The sequence below is a fragment of the Gobio gobio genome (assembly GCF_949357685.1).
Source record: "Gobio gobio genome assembly, chromosome: 1".
NCBI lineage: Eukaryota > Metazoa > Chordata > Actinopteri > Cypriniformes > Gobionidae > Gobio > Gobio gobio.
The window spans coordinates 41011485-41033473 of record NC_137097.1 but is presented as its reverse complement, the minus strand read 5'-3'; the positions used below and the strand labels follow the sequence as shown (position 1 = coordinate 41033473).

Sequence of the window (21989 nt, the reverse complement as noted above, 5' to 3'; positions counted from 1 at the left end):
ATGCACTGTCACGCGCATGCAGATGAAAAATCGATAAACCGCTCCAAACTGCAGAGAATCTGATTAATTTCTCACCTGCTCTGAGCCTCAACGGCACCACGGGAGCCATTCGGACTGGGACTGTTGGGGTAAACGTGAGACACAAGGAGATGAGACTTCAGCAATATGTCTTGCACATTTCAGCACTATTTCATGTCTCTAGTAGCTTCAAGGTTAAATGGTGTCTGGTTCTTTCTGATGAGGTTGAGAATGACTCACTTTAGGACGAGGTGCAGGTTAGCGGAGAGACGCGGATCCGTGAATTGTGTGGTTCGGTTGTTGTGGTCCACAAAGTACACCCGTCCTGTGGCGGTGTTCCTTATCTCCCAGCCAGGAGGCAGCGGACCCAACTCCTCACAGTTCACATTACTGAGATCCCTGCAGAGAGAAAGAGGGAGAACCGTTTATCAGCTCTAGCTGGAGCTTTGTCCCTGATGAGATACGAAATTGTTATGATATACAGTATGTAGATAACCAGTTCACAATTGGACATTACCGTATAAAAGCACATAGTGCAAGATAATATCTGGAGTATATTTTTTTATACTTAAGTAGGAGGATTCCCCTAAATGGAAACTTTATATTTTTATTACAAATATTTTCATCATTTCAACATGTCTAGGAAACTTTTTACCCTTTATCTAGGCGACTTTTCAAATATCTTTTATGATTTTTACTGTTTTACCCTTACCCAAGACTTTTTTTAAAAGACATCTTAAAGAATATATATAGATATATATATTCAATAATGTTTTAATATTTTTATTCTTTAAGATGTCTTTTAAAAAAGTCTTGGGTAAGGGTAAAACAATAAAAATCATTATTGTTAAATAAATCATCATTATATATATATATATATATACACACACACACACACACACACACACACACACACACACACACACACACACACACACACACACACACACACACACACACACACACACACACACACACACACACACACACACACACACACACACACACAATTTCAATATTTATTGAGTGAAAAAACTATAATTTCAACATTTCAGTATTTATTGTGTGAAAAAACATGTCATGATGATTGTGATTTGACGGAAATAAAATTTGTTCATGATGAAAAATCAATGCCAAAAAAAAGCTAAAACAGTTTAAATATATTGTCACATGATCCTTCGAAAGAGCCGTCTGAGAGAAAGACAAGAACAAAGCAAGACAACAGACAAAACAAAGGTCAAGAAGAGAGAACGTAAAAAAGACAAACTTCAGAGATGTTGGCCAAACATCATCAAACTAACAGAGCAAAAAATGTGCAGCACTGCAAAAATGCTTAATGTCAACCCATGGCCACATTTAATTTTTTCAATCATGTTCCACTCTCTGATAAATGACAACTTTCCCCTCATAAAACTACAAGTTTCTCCAAGTTCATGTCTTCTCAGTTTCTGCCATAACCAGTTGCAACCGTCAATAGCATTGAGCTTTGAGGCATTTTGAAGAATAACGTTCGCTCGCAGTAATATCTCATTGGTCAAAAACCACACTCTACTACAACATAGCTGTATATTAAACAGTCATGTTTTGAAAGTTACAAAGAATGACTTCATGCGTTGCATTTGGTTAGAGGTGCAGGTTTCCAAGCATATTCAGTATAAAATATTAGTTAAGATAAGTTAAATAATTGTACTAATATTAAACATGTCAAAGACACAAAGGTAAAGGAGGTACCTGGGCACTCTGGGGTCATGCCATGTGCTGACGCCCGTCTGCGTGTGCAGGAAGTAGACCTGGCCCTGCTGCGTTGTCCGTTGCTCTGTGAACAAACACCAGGGGGCACCATACATCATTTACAATGTGAAAAAAATGATAAGAGGGTTAAACACTATCATTGTTTTTGTGTTCATGTGTGTATATAGTAGTGATACTTTCATTCTTTCACTTTCAGTTTGATTTATCGTATGCTCATCTGGTCCATGACTGTAAACTCTATGTCCCTCTTCACACAAACAAATCAACTTTAAGGGAAAATAATGGCTAAATATAAACAAGCAAATTCATTTTGAATTTACGTTAACATGATATATAGCTTGCAAAAGCACAAAGATCGAATTAACCTTCCTAAATTAAACCCACATCATGCTGGCGTCAAAGGAGGACATTATGAATCTAGCTATATAACACAAAATCACTTTTTGTACCAGGATGTAAACATATTTTTTTATGCTGTAAAGTTGGCCATTTTAACATGGGGGCGATACAGATTTGACTCCCTTTTAGAGCCAGTCTCTAGCGGCCAGTCGAGGAGCTGCACTTCCGTGTTGGCTTCAAGAGAGACTGCGGAAGGTTGCCGCTTGGTTCTTTTCAAGTTGAAACAAAATTAAATTTAACAAATTAGCAAATTTTAAGAGAAGACTTTTAAGTTGGCTAAATATAGAATGTTTATTAGTGATATTGTGGATATGATTTTTATTTTTATTGATAAATATATATCGATTTATCACAGTCTCATCTCATCTCAGTCTTTAAATTATGGTTTAAGTCCCTGTTCCACACATGTACTTGACCTCTATCCATGTCTACAGAGCCACATTTAACTACTTGACCAGAGGAGAGCACACAGAGCTCTATTTAACCTGTGTCTATAACCTCTGCCCTCTGAATCTCTCCACGGACTTACACACACGCACACAGACAGAGGGATTTCCAGGTCATCCGTCTGACCCTGCAGCTGGTGCTGACGGCACGTCGGAGATATTTCAGACGAGTTCCTTTTCTACAGCTCAAGAGACGTTTTAATTACTCCTGCTGCAGCACAAATTTCCATCGCAAGTGCATGTGTGTGCGTGAAATGTATGTTGCAGGGTGTATTTTTGACCTTTGCAAGCTGGCCAGTATTAACGGAAAGAACTGATGTGTGTGTGTGTTTGAACGAACCGTATCCCTCGGGCAGGTCGGGCGGTGTGTGTAGGTGAGTTCTGCTCATATAGTTTCTGTGTCTCTGAGAGCGAACCCTCCGCTCCTGCACCCGGGGGTCATCCGTGGGTACGCCTGCTGCCCCATTGGGCGTCATGATGGGCGTGTTCTCATCCACCAGGCAGCTGAGTGGCCGGCCGGGACTCGAGTACTCGGATGCAGGCCTGTGAGTGTGAAAGAAGAAATGAAAAAGTATGAGAGGAAAGACTACATTAAAAAGGTTTAAGCATTCCTACAGCTCGGAACTAACAACTTTAGGGTCATGGGATCGATTCCCAGAATACCAGGCAACATATACAGTTCGAACGCAGAGTCGCTTTGAATGAAAGTGTGTGCTAAATGTGTGGAAGTAAAATGTAAATGTGAAATTCAGAAGAACGTGAGATTACATCATAACAAATATTATAATAACGAAACATCTTCATTTTTGAAAACACCTAGTAGAGTTTCTTCGGAAAGTAAAAAGTGAAAAAGTCTCAGCATCATTTCCTATGGCCCCTTCCATTTAGTTTGGACTTCCACTTAAACCAGCCTAAGTTGGTTTGCTGATCTTAAAGGAACACTCCACTTTTTTTGAAAATAGGCTCATTTTACAAGTCCCCTAGAGTTAAATAGTTGAGTTTTACCGTTTTTGAATCCATTCAGCCGATCTTTGTATCTGGTGGTAGCACTTTTAGCATAGCTTAGCATACATCATTGATTCTGATCAGTCCATTAGCATCTCATTCAAAAAATGACCAAAGACACTTTCAATATTTTTCCTATTTAAAACTTGAGTCTTCTACAGTTACATCGTGTGCTAAGACCAACTGAAAATGAAAAGTTGCGATTTTCTACACCTATATGGCTAGGAACTACTTTCTACTTTCGGATCTTTGTGGCCGTACCATGGCTGCAGTGGCGCAATGATATTACAGCGCCTGAAAGTAGCCCCCAGCTAGGTAACTTTCAATGTGACCGGCACTAAGTTCGTGTAGTTGCAGAGAAAGTTTCAGGCTTGCAGCCGACAAATTGTGTTGTGGATTTACCTGTGTGATTAGCCATGGTTCTGTGTGTTGTAAAGGGCTGTGATAGTAAGTCGAAGGTGTATACTACCACCATGTTTCACAGAATACCAACGAATCATTGCGACGCTGCAGCCATGGTACGCCGCGAAGATCCGCGACTATTACGCAGGAATGAGAAAGTAGTTCCTAGCCATATAGGTGTAGAAAATCGCAACTTTTCATTTTCAGTTGGTCTTAGCACACGATTTAACTGTAGAAGAGTCAAGTTTTAAATAGGAAAAATATTGAAAGTGTCTTTGGTCATTTTTTGAATGAGATGCTAATGGACTGTTTAGAATCAATGATGTATGCTAAGCTATGCTAAAAGTGCTACCGCCAGATACAAAGATCGGCTGAATGGATTCAAAAACGGTAAAACTCAACTATTTAACTCTAGGGGACTTGTGGAGTGTTCCTTTAACTGGTGAAAAATGGCCTCCGTTTTAGTTGGGTGGCCAGCTTGTCTACCAGCAGAAAAAACATTCAAGTTCCCTTTAAAACCAGCCAATCTAACTTACTGGTCCAAACTAAGACCAGTTAGTTATTTTAGGCTGGTCTTAGACCGGACAGTCCTATCCAACAAAACCACCTCCAACCCAATGACCTGGACAGAAATTTGGGCAAGCCAAAATACCTTGATCCTACAAGACTTTGAGTCTAACAAAGCTAGAAAAAAAACAAAAATATTTATAATTAAAAAAAAAAAAAAATAATCTGGTTTGAACTGGTCTCTCCGTCTAGCTAAACTGGTATCCAAACATCCAAAATCCCTCTAAAACCAACCAGATTAAGACCAGCAAGCATCTATAATTTTTTTTTTCTTTGAGAATGATCATGAAAGACTTTGGTGGTTCTTCTAGGTTAGATCCATATCAAAACAGTACAAACAGGCATTCGTTTTGGAAACCCAAACACACAATAGTGTGCCCTTTGATATGAGATTGAAATCTCTATGGTACAAAATATACAGTTGTTTTGGATACTAAATGAAAAATGTAACGGTGTCAGCGCCATGCAGTCTCTGTAGACAAACACTGGCAAGCAGAATGGCGTACTGCGATGAGCTGAGGGACTGAAGTCACAGACCTGCAACCTCTCCAAACAAGGGAGTGAAATTTCTGTCCTTCTCCATCTGCCCAGGTCGACTGTAAGTGCTGTTATTGTAAAGTGGGAACATCTAAGTGCAACAGCAGCTCAGCCGTGAAACGGCTGGCAACACAAGCTCACCGAACGAGGACAAAGTGCTGAATCATGTAGCGCATAAACACAGCCTGTACTCGGTTTCAATATTCCCTCTGTTCCACTCGTTTCAACACTTCAGAGGTTCAAAACTTCCTTTGGAAGAAACGTCAGTGCGAAAATAATGTTTTTAAGAGCTTCCGTGGCAGTGAATTGTAATGCGTGCTTCACACTAGGACTAGTAGGCCAATGTCGACACATAACCTCACTAACGTGCTTGTGGCTGAATTGAACCAAATCTCTAAAGGCATAAAGTAATGTTTTGAGGAAAGATTAGAAAAACAAAGGCTGTAGAGAAGAAACAAAAGAGTACATGGGTCATTTTTTTCCAACTATGGGTACTTATGGCTCTGTTTTTGATATAAACCTTCTATTATTTGAGGTATATTCATTGTTGTTGGAAACTTACACTGTCCTTGCTGACCTGACTGCGTTTCCCAAAATAATCGTAAGCCTAAGTAGATTGTAGAGACCAAAACTTTTGGGAAATGCAGACCAGACCAGTGTTTTTCTAGATCTTCGTCTTGGAATATTGCCTGGAATGTTTCTTGGTCTTTATGGTTGAGTGTTTCCTTAAAAATTCATGAAGTGGGGATGCTCCCTGACATGGCTTTATATCTTTCAGCTGTACTCTGGATAAATTTGGGTCAGTGTCTGAGATGGCAAAAGAGACATAATGTGGCTGACGCCCATTTTCCTTTTGTGCAGCACACGCGTACACACACACACACACAAAAAATGACCATCCTTCTATCCAACAAAACCACCTCAAACCCAATGACCTGGACACTAATTTGGGTAAGCCAAAATGCCTTAAATCTATAAGATTTTAGTTCAGTCTGCAAACCATTCACTAGTGTTGTAGTCAAGACCACCTAATCCGAGACCAAGTCGAGACCAAGACCAATGTGTGTTGAGACCAAGACAAGACCAAGGCAGGGCGAGACCGAGTCGAGACCAGCACTCCTTAAATTCATAAAGATCCACATTACCGCCTGAGAAATTACTTATTTTTAATCAATAGATATAATTAAAATAAGACACATATAGAGCTGTTACCAATCAAATTAAATTACCCAATTACATTAAAGGAACATGCCAACTTTTTGGGACTTTAGCTTATCCCCCAGAGTTAGATAAGTCCATACATACCATTCTCATCTCCGTGCGTGCCATAACTCTGTCTGACTCACCCACTGCTAGCCTAGCTTAGCACAAAGACTGGAGGTATATGACTCAAGCTAGCCTACTGCTCAATAAGTGACAAAATAACGGCCTCATTTTCCTATTTACATGTTGTGATGTGTATAGTCACAGCGTGTACAAATAACAAGGTCACATGAGACACAGCCATCTTATAAACGTATACACACTGGGGACTATATTCTCAGAGGGCGCAGCACTGCTCTACTTCTGCGGAGTGCGGAGTGATTTGCTTGCAGCACCTGAGAAGTCCCGCGGTGAGGAGCAGAGAGTTCGCTCAGAGTTGGAGTTAGGGCTGGAACGGTATGGATTTTTTCTTACCGCGGTTGAAAAGCAAGAAATTCCCGCGGTTCAGCGGTAAACCGCTTTAAAGGGCTCCCGCTCGACTTTCGCGCACAGCCGCACACGCACACACCAGCGCAGGCAATTGAACATAATAAGGACATAATAACATAATAATAAATAATATTTTTTCACGTTTAGAACAGGAACCATTAGAACAGAAATGGAATGATATCTGAAAAAAAAGTGCTGGCAAAACGAAATCTAGACTAGACCATGGTTTACATCCCAGCCTTCATATTTTGCTGAGAGAGCAGATCAGATCCCGACTGACAGATCTGAAGATGGAACAGCATAAACAAAGATAAAATTTTTTTTTTTTATTTATCGGTATTGATCAGTAAAATATATTTATTTGTTTATTTATTTCCAATATTTTTAATTTCAGATTACAGTCGTCGTCATCAAACAATCACTTAAACTATAATGACTTTTGCGCACACCCGCCCATATAATATAATATATTATTTATATTTATATTTATAGTATTTATATTTTTATATTACATATTTTTAAATATTCAGGCTATTAATTTACATTTACAATTTACATCTTGTGTGCGCTTTTGTCTCAGTGGTTAATGAAGAATAACGAAGGCTCAAGGCTATTTAATTTAACAAAGTGTAGTCACTCGCTGCTCACACTACCTTGATTGTATATTATGCTACTTTTATTATTTATATTTATTTTTTTATATTTTATAACATTTACATATATTATTTTACGTATCTTGTGTGGTGTGCGCTTTTGTCTCAGTGGTTCAAGGCTATTTAACGAATACTTTTTAGGCTAATGATTGTACATACATATATATATAAATAATTTTTACATATTATATTAGGCATATTTTACATATTTATATTAATTTATATATAGGCTATATGCCTCTCGTGTGCGCTTTTGTCTCAGTGGTGCTATTTAACGAAGGCTATTTAATTTAACAGTGTCGCTGCTCACACTAGCCTACCGTGATTGTATATTACTTATTATATATATTTATATTATATATGTTTACATATTCATATTAATTTATATATCTCGTGTGCGCTTTTGTCTCAGTGGTTCAAATATTTAACGGATTAGACGGATATCTTTTTCGATAGCCTTTTAATGAAATTGGAATTTCAGAATCACATAGCCAACTTATATTTAATTGCCTACAATAGATTATTTATTGATTATATTGAATTAAATTTCGCAGGCACAGCTTATTTGTAGTCAATCTTTCCCAAACAGAGTTGGAAGAGAGTTACAACTTACCAGTACTAAGGCAGGTCCAGCTCAGTTTGTTCTTTCTGAAGCCGTGGGTTTTTTTTTTTCGCCAGCTATGGGAGAAATCGGTCACCAGCGGTCGACGCAAAGCTTTCTTCTGCTTCGTGCTTTCTTCTGCTCTCTTCGTTCTTCTTCTGCTTTCATGACTTCTATCTCCCTACCCGCTATTGTCGGCTGCGCAACCATGTGAGAGAATTGTGTTAAACACGTGCAATTAAAACGTGCACGTCCTGCTTATGCGCCTGTATTTTATGCTTTAGTAAAATGAAATGCAAATTATAGGCTAAAAGACATTACACAGGTACAAATGGAATGTTATAATGGAACATTGCGCTCCCCAACTCGCGAAAGGTCGGATTTGCTCCATCTTTTGATTAAGTTTTGTTTAGAAAACCTTGAATCCATATAAGACACACGTCATTAGACACAATCCATGTCATTAGAATCAATGAATCCATGGAATTAGACACAACGTGCACACGTGCAGACCAATGTTTTTTTTTTGTTTTTTGTTTTTTGCGGTGATGGCGGTGACAATCTCAGACCCGCGGTAGGCGTCACGTGACCGCGGTATTGCGATAACCGGCCCAGCCCTAATTGGAGTAATAGAGTCAGCAATTACTAGATAGTTTACAATCATGGGTCTTCACTGTATTGCGACAATAAACAGGGGAGACCAGGTAATACAATTTGCTCTGAACATTTCACAGAGGGCGACTATTTTGAAACCCGCGACTGCGGTAAGTGTTCCGTTAGGTTTTTAGATGACTAGCCTACTGTAACAGTACCATTAGCTAGATCTAATGTAACATTTGTGACACTGTTACATGAATAGGGTGGTCAGTATTGCATTTGTTCCTGTGCTCCATGTATCCCCTGTAATGTTAGTATTGTGTTGTCACGAACGCGCTCTGTCACAGTAACAAATGAGCGGTGCTAGAGGTAATTCTCTGGACTGTAGCATTTACCTTGCTAATGAATTGGAGAGGGGATGGGCAGTTTTAATTTTTGTCTGTGGGTTCATTGTGCAAAAACAGCTACCTAGTCACGCTGGTTTTGTTGACGGAAGTAACAACGCTGCTTCTCAGGTGTTGCGAGCAAATCACTCCGCAGAAGTAGAGCAGTGCTGCGCCTTCTGAGAATATAGTCCCCAGTATGTTTACATTTATAAGATGGCTGTGTCTCATGTAACCTTGTTATTTGTACACGCTGTGACTATACACATCACAACATGTAAATAGGAAAATGTTGGTGTTATTTTATCACTTATTGAGCAGTAGGCTAGCTGGAGCCATTTACCTCCAGTCTTTGTGCTAAGCTAGGCAAGCAGTGGGTGCGTCAGACAGAGTTATGGCACGCACAGAGATGAGAATGATGTACTTATCTAACTCTGGGGGATACAGTTAATAAGCTAAAGTCCAAAAAAGTTGGCGTGTTCCTTTAATGATGTTAATAAATAAATCAGACAATACACTGGCAATTTAGTAATATCCCAGCAGTTGTGGTCTGGACTGGTCTTGAAACAAAATCCAGAGTCCTCTAAAGGCCTGTACACACCGGGACGAATATCGCACGCGCTTATCGCCAGCGTTTTTCGTGACGTTTTTCGGCGCGTCTTGAGTGTTCACACCCAAGCGATTTCCACTGGCGATGCGCCGAGTGAACGTGCACATTCAGTAGATGCGCTCCCGGTACACAAGGTGGTGCTGCGGCACTTTAAGCCTCTGACACTCGCTTGTCACACAGAAGGAGAAGAGAGACAGTATTTATGTGCTTGCCAAAACCACAGATATATTATGTCTATGGCAAAACCATTCACACACTTTTTGCTAACTGGCAAGCGGCATTAGCAGCCCATCTTCTTCTTTGTCTACTTACTACTTCTTCTTCATATCAATGCGTGCTCGGCAAGACCGTTTTGTGCTTGAGCGCCACCAAGTCGTGTTTTACTGTCACTTCAGCAGCTCCAGGCACGTGAACAAAAGAGCTGATCTCATTGGTCGGCCAGTTTTTAACGCGCCGCGTCAAAATAAAAAAACGAACCCGAGGCGTTTTTTTTTTAATGACGCTTTTACACCTGGGGTTTTACGCGTCGGTGTGCACACTCACATTGGCGCCCATTGTTTAGTCACGAGGCGTTAAACGTCGGCGATAAACGCGCGCGAAAATCGTCCCGGTGTGAACAGGCCTTAAGTCTGAGACCAAGACAAGACCAAGACCTTCAAAAAATGGTCTTAAAACCGGTCTCAAGTACTACATTGCTACCATTCACATCTCTAAAAAACTAAAGAAAAGAAAAAAATAAACAAATAAAATTAAAATAAAAAAATAAATTAAAAATAGATAAATTAAAATGAAATTAAGATTAAAGATAAAAATAAATAAATATAAATAAAGCAAAAAACTAAATACATAAAATTATACTTAAAAATAAAGTAAATTTATATATATATATTTTTATATATATATATATAAACCTGACCTAAACCTTTTTTTAAAAGTAAACCTGACCCCACCTGGTAGGTCTCTCCCATTGGGTGCTGCGTGTGATATGATTGAGATACTGGATCCGGCCAGATGCAGTTCTCCTCTCCTCCCATCTGCAGACAGAACACAAAGAGGACATTCATACAGATGAACAAACAAACAGACAGACAGACAGACAGACAGGCAGACACACGCACATGGCTCAGGAACAAACAACGGGGTCGGATAAGAACAGTGGCTGTTCAGTATCCTCTAAAGATAAAACAATGTTTTATATATAAGCGCTCATTAGGGAGTTTTTTGGGGAGTTATTTCACATACCCATCAGGCAGGTCATTGTCGAACAGACGGCTACAGTCGACGACTGGCCCTCCTGTGCCTATCCTGTCCCTGGACTGAAGACTGACTGTTGACACAAACACAAAAAACATGCTGTTAGATGGGTCCCATCTGTGAAAGGTTTGTGCGTCATGGATTGATGAGAATATGTGATAGCCAAGGTGAGTGTAAGATTTGCGTAGCATGGATATTTTGCCATTTTGGGGTGGTGTGGCAGAACTGAAAAGTCAGAACTGGCAACTGCGAGATTGTAGCTTCGATCCCCATAAAAGAAAATCACTATAGTGACCTTGAACTTGCAAGTTCCTTCACATAAAAACAATTTAAACTATTACATATGGCGTGTGAGGAGATATATATTTAGGGTTAGGGGTTTGTTCAAAGTGTTTAGTATAAAGGTTGCCTTAGGGTTACCTTAGAGTTTATAACTACTTGCTAACATTCATGATCAACCGGCAACTGTGACTCATCAAAACACATGTGACGCAAAACATGATGTGACATGAAGACGTACAGGAATATAAGAGAGTTGTTTAAGAATTCTCAGGCATGGGAAAGCATTCATCTTCTGATGAATGGCTGCTTGTAAAACCTGTGGTGTGGCCATGGGACGAGCAAACCATGGCGCAAATACATCACCACCCCACAAAACTCTTTATTGATGAAGGAACAATGCGGCTCTTCGAGCGCATGAAAGAAAAAAAATTGCAGTGAAATATCAAAGAGAAACAGATAAATCAGGCAGAATGAGGCCGTTTTTCCTCTTATGCTCCCAACCAAGGGACATTTTTAGGGCGTTGGGTTTAACCATCATTAATGAGAAACTTTGAAGCTCTAGCGCTGGAGTGACTCATGGGATAAATGGCAGACGTGGCAAAGAAAGGAAATGGAGGAGCTCTCCAAATTCCTGACAGGTCATTCTCTCGAACGAGCAAAGCTTGTGACTCACCTACTATCTGTCCCCTCACAGTATCGCTGTCATTGGGCCCCAATTTGTTGAGGTCCAAACGCTGATCTGTAAATGAAGGAAAGAGAAAAAAATAGTGTCAGGAAATAGAAAAAGTTAATGTGAGAAACCAAAGACCCTGCATGCCATTTGTGTTGTAACCTCTGACCTCCTCATTTGGTGAGCCATCTGAGACTTTAAAAAATCCTAAAACGCTCCATATTTCATGTGTGAGGTCACATACATGACAGCTCTCTATATCAGTGTGTGTGTGTACACAGAGGCTGCTTTATTCCTCTCAGACTGTAGATGTGCCGATAGGAGTGAGGCTTCCAGAAACACGCTGGGGCTCTCTGTCATTGCCGGAAAGAGGGAGACAGGAATAACAAGTAGCCTGCAGACATTAGAGAGGCCACTATCTGTTCTCACTCTCACACACACACACACACACACACAGACACACAGACACACACACACACACACACACACACACACACACACACACACACACACACACACACACACACACACACACACACACACACACACACACACACACACACACACACACACACACACACACACACACACACACACACACACACACACACACACACAGATCAGGATGCACAGCTAGACTAAACAGGGCTGGCTGGATGATTGTTCACCCATCCCAAAACACTCAACTCACATTTAAAACGCCTTCATATGGTCAAGCACCTGCAAAAAAATTACTTTTACTGAATACTAGGGATGCACTGATATAGAAATAATAACAGTAACTGAACTAAAAATGCGAAAAAAAGAAAAGAAAAAAAAATTCATAATGCAGCTGCCGTCAATATATTATGCATCATATACATTTATCGTAATAAATTATTGTACATTTATCGTAATATTGGCAGATACCAATATAGCGGTCACATCATATAATAATTTAAAAATAAAAAATAATGGCCAGTTATGATACAGTTAAGATAGTCAAATACACATTGTTTTAAAAGTTACAAGAATATAGCCATCACAAATACTAAAAATACTAGTATTTTATTAGACACTGCAATTTTGTACACACACACACACACACACAGACACACACACACACACACACACACACACACACACACACACACACACACACACACACACACACACACACACACACACACACACACACACACACACACACACACACACACACACACACACACACACACACACACACACACACACACACACACACACACACACACACGTAGTACATTTATAATAACAATAGAAAGAGGAAGAGCAAGAAGAGGAAGATGACCAAAAAGAGTGAGGATGAAGATAAATAGGCAGAGGAAGTAGATTAAAATGAAGAGGAAGCCCAAGGGCAAGAAGAATAGTTTTTTTTTAAATATATTTTGTGTGTGTGTGTGAATTTATATATATATATATATATAAAAAAAAAAATTATATTATATATTATATATATTATATATATGGTGGGCATAGATTAATTTTTAATCTAGATTAATCTCACTGTAATCTTGGAATAAATCTAGATTAAAATGGCTCATTTGAATTCTGCTGAAGGCATTCAGAATATGTGTGCTCGTAAGTGATCGTTTGTCTTTTTGTAGTTTGAATAATAAATAACTGCTGTCCCTTTAAGACCTGACGCACGCATGGATCCCACTGTTCCTGTGAGCTGTTACGTCTGTGTTTACGCTAAAACTCACCAAGATGGGCATTGAGACATTTTTGAGTGTATTTGACCATTAATAAGATGGAAAAAGGAGCTAATTTTTGCACTTGTATGTCAGAGGCGGCTTTATTACGGTATGTGTGTGTGCTTCAGATGCGACCGCGAAATCTGCGGGAATTAGTAGAATTAACGTTATGTACAACCCAACACGAAATTCAGACCGGTCACACCAATACGACACGCTGTCATGAGGAAAAACCTGTTCGCATTGTTCAGAGGATTAAACGGACTGAATGAGAGGAGGCGGTTGCGTGTCAACTCGCTCTCGGTCTGAGAGGAGAGCACAGCTGACATCGATACTGTAGAAAATGAGTATTGTATCGTTTCAGATATTTCAGTATCGATACATAGCGAAATATCGATATTTTTGACAACACTAGTAGGCATACACACCGGTTCGAAGACTCGTTCTCTCGCCCCCTACAGTGCAATTCGGCTAGGTATACATCCGCGCTAAAATATCAAGGTGAAAGTCATCATAGCTTGCGTAGTATAGACCCAGCTCCCAACCCAACTTTGAGAATAGATTAACGGCGATATTTTTTTTATCGCCCGATAAGAGTCTCACGTTAACGCAGCACGTTTAACCCCGATAACGGCCCACCACTAATAATATATATATATATATCGGCATCCTATTAAAGACCTTAATTACTAGCGATAGACTGAACGGGAGAAAGAGAGAAAGAAAGAATGATGGCAGAGAGACAGAGGGGTGCAACAGGAAATGGTGAACTGAATCACTTCCAGCTGTGGGAGCGGCTGTGGGTTTCCTGCGCTTATCCAGGACAGTGGTCATGCTGGAGGGTTTCTAGGGAAAGCCTGCTTTTAAAATCGTCTTAAACACAACTGTGGAGCTGGAACACAGCCAGGCAGACTCTGACAGGGGCCCTCGTACCCTAAACATCCTGACTTAGTTCACAAGCAAAAAACACCATCTTGTATAGCCGACAAGAATGTGATACACAAATAACAGCACTTCATTTACCTTAGATTGGCAGAGGTCTCCAGCCAATGTTAGCTATATTATTGTGTTCAAAAGTGTTGCTGTGGCACGTTTTATTTAAAGGTTGCACACTTAACACACACAGCAACTGTAGCCCACACTTACAACCTCTCGGAGCCAATTATAAACACACAAGTACACTTTAAAATCGGCCTGAGCCATATTTTCTGAGCTAATTAAAAAACAAAAACACGCACACTTACAGCCTGTGTCCTTGAGTCGGTTAATGGAGTTGGAGAGGAGTCGTACACATCCCAGGAATCCTGCTCCCTGTTTCTTATGGATCTTCTTATGGTTCCACACGCTGATGGTGATGGAGTCCGACTTCCCGATATACCTGGAGAAAGAACATGAGATGTCACTTTAAATCAGACTTCAAACAAATGGTCTATTACGATGCCTTTAAAGCAAACCAAACTCAGACCATCTCAGTCTTGACAAGCCATGGTTCAGTTTGCTTAGAGCGTACATTTGATTAAATGCAGTGGCTCAGAGGAGAAGATCAGCTGCTTATTTTAGTTTTATGTAAGGTTGCAAAGCTTCCAGAAAATGTCCAGGATTTTTTGGGGAAATTTTCAGAAACTTTTGTACCTAAATTTTCCAGCCCCGTTGCAAAGAAAGAAGATGGCATGGAAAGGAAGACAATACAAAAAGATTGAAGAAGACAATGTAGATGAAAACAATAAAGAAGATTAAAAAAGTGATGAAGAGAGAGACAAAGAAGAGCAAGATAATGACAAACAGGAAGAGGAAGTACAATTGACAAAGAAGAAGAGTAGAAAGGGCAATAAAGAAGTGGAAGATGACTGAAGAAGAGTGAGATGATGAAAAATAAGAACACAAAGTTGATGAATAGGAGAAAGAATAAGAAGAAAACTGGAGGAGAATGACAGAGGATATGTATAAATAAGATGAAGATAACGAAGAGGTGGAAGAAGAAAGAAAATATGACAAAAAGGAAGTCAAAGTAGATTAACATGACAAAGGTAGAAGAGGAGGAAGAAAATGAGGAGGAAGACGATGAAGAAGTAGAAGAGGAGGAAGAAAAGGATGCTGACAAAGAAGTGCAAGATGACAAAGAGCAAGAGGAAGTGGATAAAAATAAATAAAAGGTAGAGGTAGAAGATGATGTCAAGGAAAATACCGTAAAGAAGAGGAAGACGATGGAGAAGAGCAAGATGACAGAGGGAGACAAAGTAGATGAAAACAATTACGAAGAGGAAGAAGGAACTAGATGAAGATGAAAACAACGAGGAAGAAACATAAAAGAACTGGGTTCTTTTTCACTCTATTGACATCTTGGTCCACTTAAAGGAGTCTCGGTTTGGTTCTTTTAAAGAAGACTTGAACGGGAAAAACACCCCAAATCTTCTCAGAATTTCAGCAAGATGAACCAAGAAGTAGTTCAAGAACTTCAAGCAATCCAATGCAGTTCTCTTGTTCTCTTACCACTGTCTGCATTTCATCAAGTCCTACATAAAAACTCAGCTGGTTTGTTTGAATGTTTTGGCATGGCGTTAGACAAAACAAATGATTCCCTCAAAGTCGGGGAACAGAAACACCTCGCCTGTCAAAAAAACATCCAAGCAAACTCTGAATGTTCTGTAAGCCTGCCAATGGGACAGAATCCCTGGGCAAAAGATCTTGTTTGGACTGAAAACCAATCAAAGTGATAGAAGAGTAAAGAGTGAAAGGGCAGGAAAAGGGGTAGAGATGAAAGAAACAAGACGACAGAATGCCAATGACTCAGTGGATGTTCTGACCAGATTGAGCCCAACCAAACCCAAACAATTAATGTACTTCTCTCTGATCTGGAGAAACTTTATCAACCGTCTACAGAGCCAAACACCATCTCTGAAGTCTAAACTCATAGCAGCCCTTATTTATTCACAATATGAATGCAAGTCTTAATGCCAAATTTGACCTATACCAGAAAAGAGCTTGTAGTGACCCAACCGGACCAAAGAACAAAGCAAAAGTCAAGACAATAAACCCAAAACCAATGTTGTCAGCACTTAACAACAGATAATTATGGTTTTGTGCATTTTAAGTTTCTCTGATAACCCTTTATCAAACCCGAGTGATTGTTTCTGAACTTCCCCAGGAAATACCAACAACCTTAACCCTGTAATAGAGTTAATGACAAAAAGGTATGGCCAATATAATGAAAATATATTTATTTTAAATTGAATTTAAAACATATGTGGCAAGTTTATACTAATGAAATCTTCGCATTAACTTTTGAAAAAATTTTTTTTTTTACGAAAACCTTGATTTCACATGTCTAAAAACGTAGTGTAATGTTAAAAAAATATATATCACAAGCAGTGTTGGGTAAGTTACTCTAAAAAAGTAATGAATTACTAGTTACAAATTACATCTTCAATAGTGTAATTAGATTACGGTAGAAATGACTCTCTCCAAAAAGTATTTAGTAATATTCTAAACTTTCTAAATCCTACATCAACCTTGACTAGTGATTCAAGGATAGACATGAAACGGCTTTTAATTCATTCAAATAAATAATATTAAATAATTTTAACTGACCAAAGTATTACAAATGTGAGCGGGATAAATAAAAACATAAGTTAGACTTTAAATGTTGATGTTAATCCCATTATTGTATTATATATAATTGTTCTACAGTCTAGTCTATACACAGTAGGGATGCAACAATACAGTTTGTCCACGGTTCAATACATACCTCGGTTTTTAACCACGGTTTTCGGTTCGGTTCGGTTCTGATGGCTTGTCACATCCGTTTTTTGCTATTCTATTTTTAAGCGACAGGAACTGCAAGAGGTTAAGGAGAAAAATGACTTTTTTATTGCAATACTCTCTTTATTTTACTTAAAAGACTTGAAAAACCTTACTTAAAGGTGAACTATGTAAGATTTTTGCAGTAAAATATCCAGAAACCACTAGGCCAGTGTTATATATTTTGTTCAGTTGAGTCCTTAGAATATCCCAAATGTTTCCAACTATTTGTAAATCGTGAGAAATTGCTATTTTAACCAAGGAACCGGGACGTGTGAGCTATGCGTTTGAGGGAGTCGCCTGTCGATTGCGTCATATCTGCATCACCCTCGGTTTTATTTAGCAGAAACGCTGTACTCTTACTGCAGTGTGAACAAGTGTCATAGCAGCCGCCGAGTGAACGTCATAACTTCCTTTTCAACACACTCAGATATATCTAATACAATAAACAGTTGCATTACCTCATACTCATGACTGGAAAAGAGGAAGTGGCGCCGGCAACCGTGTCATAATAAAAGTCCCGCCGGCGACTATGCCATAATAACAATCCCGCTCTTCAATCGCTCCTGCGGCCTTGCTCAGCTCCACAACACTCGGTCCTGCTCTGCTTCACTACAGTAATGTTAATAATCGCATCCATGAACATGATTCCTGCCCGAGTCCTATCCTGACTCTTTTCCACCGGCTGTGAGGTGAAGACCACATGTCCCAAGATTCTGTGCTCAAACGTGGCGTCATCAAAGTACGCCTTTGTTTTGAACAGGCGACCTCTAGTGGACGGAAAAGTTACATAGTGTAGCTTTAAACTTAAAACTTTACTTAAAAAAAAACCCTTGTACAAATTCCTAGTGTTTTGTATAATATAAAATAAATATAAAGGTTTACACTGGCAGCTCAGATCTGTATAGCAGCTTTTATAGCAACTGTTCAGTATTGGGATGGAGGCAAATGATAGAATTTGTAGAAAAATAATCATTTAAATGCAAAACCGAAAAAAAAACCCAACACAATTCACAAGTGCATATTGAACCGTGAATGCCGTACTGAACGGTTCAATATTATATTGAGAATTGTGGCATCCCTAATACACAGTATTTAATAGTTCAATTATTTATTAGTTAATTATTATAAAGTAACTGTAATTAAATCACACAGGAATTTCACGGGAAAAGTAATTAAATTACAGTAACTAATTACTTGGTTACTAGTTAAACCCAACACTGATCACAGAGAATACTTTTCATGCACAAAAAAATATAAATAACGACTTTATTCAACAATCTCTTCTCTTCCCTTTCACTCTCTTGCGCTATTCACATTGTTGGGCTATTCACTGAGTGCAGCAGTTCCACGGCAGAATGCCGGCTAACTATTGGCTGAGCACCACATGCATACGCTGTGGTGCTTACGTCAATCATGAGTGTGACACGGAAAGTGGTCGTTATGTTTCTGTCTATGTGGGGTCAGAAAGCTCTTGGATTTCATCAAAAATATCTTAATTTGTGTTTCGAATAAAATTTCCAGAAGTACTGCTTCTGTCTATTGCATAACTTTGATCAGTTTCAGACGAGCATCTCTAAAAAAGTGGTTCCGACCTAAATATCTCTAGCGCATCTTCTCTTGCATTCAATGGTTTCCTTACATCTAGGTTAATGTTTTAATCTTATTGCTTATGTTGCTCTATTGTAGGTCGCTTGGGATAAAAGCATCTACTAAATGCATAAATGTTTATCTTTGTTCGTATTGTTTTTGTCTAGCTTGACTGACACATTATGTTCATTATGCACATTAGCAGTTATCTTTCTGTTCAACATGCAGCCTTAGGAGGTTTTCAGTCCAATCTAAATGTTTTTGAGATTCTGCTTGTCCTGACATTCAACAAAACTACTAAATAGCAATAACTTTTCAACAAAGGCTAGATTTCAACTGTTTTTCCCTGCCAACAAAGAGACAAATGAACCCTTGTGATGTGCATTATGGGAGTGCATAATGCAAATCACAGTATTACTAACATATAACTGGAGTTCAAAAGTACTTATTAAAACCCTGGTTGTGAACAGAAATCCCAGTGTACTTTGAGTATTTAGGATGTGGGATTTAAGCAATATCTCCATGGTTTTCTCTTCCCCACCCATTATTCTGGGTTGCGGGGAGGGCTGTGGAAAAGGCGGCCTATTTTCCGCTGACAGACGTGACATGTTTGGCTCGACTCGACAGCCATCCTGGGGGGTGAGGGTTAGTCAACCATTGCCCTGGCAACCAAACAAACGGAGACGTGTGCTTTCTCTAGCTGCCGGCTGTCAGCTCGACATGAGAATGGGACAAGTATTGGAAATCATTGTTTTTTCATTGTATCTCGCTCTCTTATGCTTTCCATCATTTCTTACCTTTAGCTTTTGGTCTGTGGGAAAAGTGGCAGGCCTGCATGATGGGAAAGTTTCTATTTTTACTCCAGTTGATACTCGTAGTTGTTAATAAAACCTCTTTAAAAAATGTAAATAGAGCTAGAAGCGTACCATTTAACTAATGGATATGGGATTTTTCTTCTATGCCCAAACTCCCATGGAAATCCGCTCTCAGAGCCGTCGACTCCAAAGGAGGTGACCTAAATCCTCAAAGCCTGAAGGATGCTGGAAGCTTTACTGATGGGCTACACTGATTAAGAGATTGGAAGAAATCGTACACCACTGGTTCAAGAAAAACTCCTGGGTTTACAAGTGCATGTCAATGTGTTAGTTCAACCCAAAATAAATTTTTTTTTTATTTACACACCCTCATGCCATGCCATTCCATACCTTAATGATTTTCTCTCTTTTGTTAAACACAAAATTTTGAACGGAGATGACCATACAACAAATAGGTACATTTATTGGACACAAAACAAGGACAAAAAGTACTATAAAAGTGGTCCACCCAAACAATGGGTCTCATTCACTTACTGTGCGTACACACAAATTTGTGCATGAAATCAGTGTATGAACGTTTTCGCAAACAAATCATGATTCATCAACAACTTTCGTTCTAAAATTTATTTTCAATTTATGCAAAAATATTATATATATATATATATATATATATATATATAAATATATATATATATAGGGCTCGACAACAAGATCGGTTATTCACAGAAATTAGATTTTTTTGTGTTGTAAATATAATTTATTCTTAATTGATCTTATTTTATTTATTCTCTAATTTATGTCATCTATATTACACACATATATAATTATGTAAACACAAACTTTTATTTTGGATGCGATTAATCGCAATAGATCGATTGCCCAGAATTAAAAAAAAAATAAAAAAAAAATAAAAATATATATATATATATATATATAGTGGCGGGAGGAGCAAACGACAGACACAGTGGGTGTGACGTCAGGCCTTGAACATAAATGAACATAAAATGTTCAAAAAGGGGAATAAGTGTCAAAGTCGCTCCTGACGCTCTATTCGCATTTGGTGTGAAAGCAGCATTAAACCGTTATAAAAAAAACGAACCGTGAGTAATTTGAACCGTTGCACCCCTAGTACGCAGGTTTTGTGAATTATTTAGGCTGAGAATTTTCCTGAGAATGTTGTGAATCCTGTGCGGATGAATACAAATAATCCATACTGACATGAGTAATGCAGAGCGCTATTGGTTCCCAAGTGTCACATGACTTATTGCATATTATGCAGGAACTCAAAAGAGATTGTACAGGTACAGTCGAGGGGAAGATTTTCAGTGCATAATGAATTGAATTTGGTTTGTTTCTCATAGAAATCTAGCATGTAGCTAAAGAAGACTTGCAATATATTGCAGTCGTATGAACATCTTTTATTGTGCATATCTTCCTTTCTGCTGTTTAGCAGAAATATATATATTTAGCATACACTTATATTGTATGTAAAAACAGCAGCTTAGACATTCACCCAAATATTCCCTTTTTTGTTCCACAGAGGAAGAAAAAAATCATACAAATTTGGAACATGATGGTAAGACATATTCAATATTACAGAAGAATAATCTGATTTTTTGTTTCCTTTTCAATCCAAATATTTTCAATGCGGTGACCCATAATCTATAAGCACACTTAAACGTGATGTCAAAAACAGACTTAGTTTATATGTGGTAGGGATGTGACGGTGAGGAAATTTCCCCACCGGTTAATTGATGTGTGACATCACCGGTAATACCGGTATCACCGGCGGAGGCTTTTAAATCACTAATTCTATCTAACCGAAAGTAACATGCACACGACCGCTCTGAACTGAAAACGTGCCAGTGCGCGCACACCGTGAATGACAGCTCGTCTGTAGATGCGCGCTCTGTGTGGCCATGGGTGCGTCTCAATCAGTTCCCTAGTTCAGTAGTCAGGGCACTGATCAAGCATTGATCAGTCTATGATTGAGATGCACGCCATGAATGAATAACAGTTCGTCCGTAAAGCTTTGTTTATACTCGACGCGCCCGCACGAGCGCGAGGGTGCGCGCGGCAAAAATAAATGCGCGCAGTCAGCGTAGCGCGGAGGCTCGCACTGCGGAGCCAGGCGAAAGTAAACAACGCGCGCTCTGTGCGGCCGTGCACATTTTACTTTCGGTTTTACATTAGCGCCAATTCG

At 39.0% G+C, this 21989-nt stretch overlaps 1 protein-coding gene across 2 annotated transcripts in view; it reads right to left on the bottom strand.

Annotated features, from left to right (window-relative positions):
• The window catches only part of smurf2 (SMAD specific E3 ubiquitin protein ligase 2), a 66208-nt gene that overhangs the window by 15358 nt on the left and 28861 nt on the right, over positions 1-21989 (bottom strand). The window contains exons 4-11 of one of the 2 annotated variants that reach the window (XM_079829944.1): positions 14828-14961; positions 11872-11937; positions 10905-10989; positions 10613-10696; positions 2956-3158; positions 1750-1834; positions 259-417; positions 76-120 (exon numbers count right to left, since the gene is read on the bottom strand). In XM_079829944.1, the coding sequence (XP_079686070.1) occupies positions 76-120; positions 259-417; positions 1750-1834; positions 2956-3158; positions 10613-10696; positions 10905-10989; positions 11872-11937; positions 14828-14961 (861 nt within the window). Of the gene's footprint in view, positions 1-75; positions 121-258; positions 418-1749; positions 1835-2955; positions 3159-10612; positions 10697-10904; positions 10990-11871; positions 11938-14821; positions 14962-21989 lie in introns of both variants that reach the window. The other variant, XM_079829943.1, reaches the window with a different exon arrangement.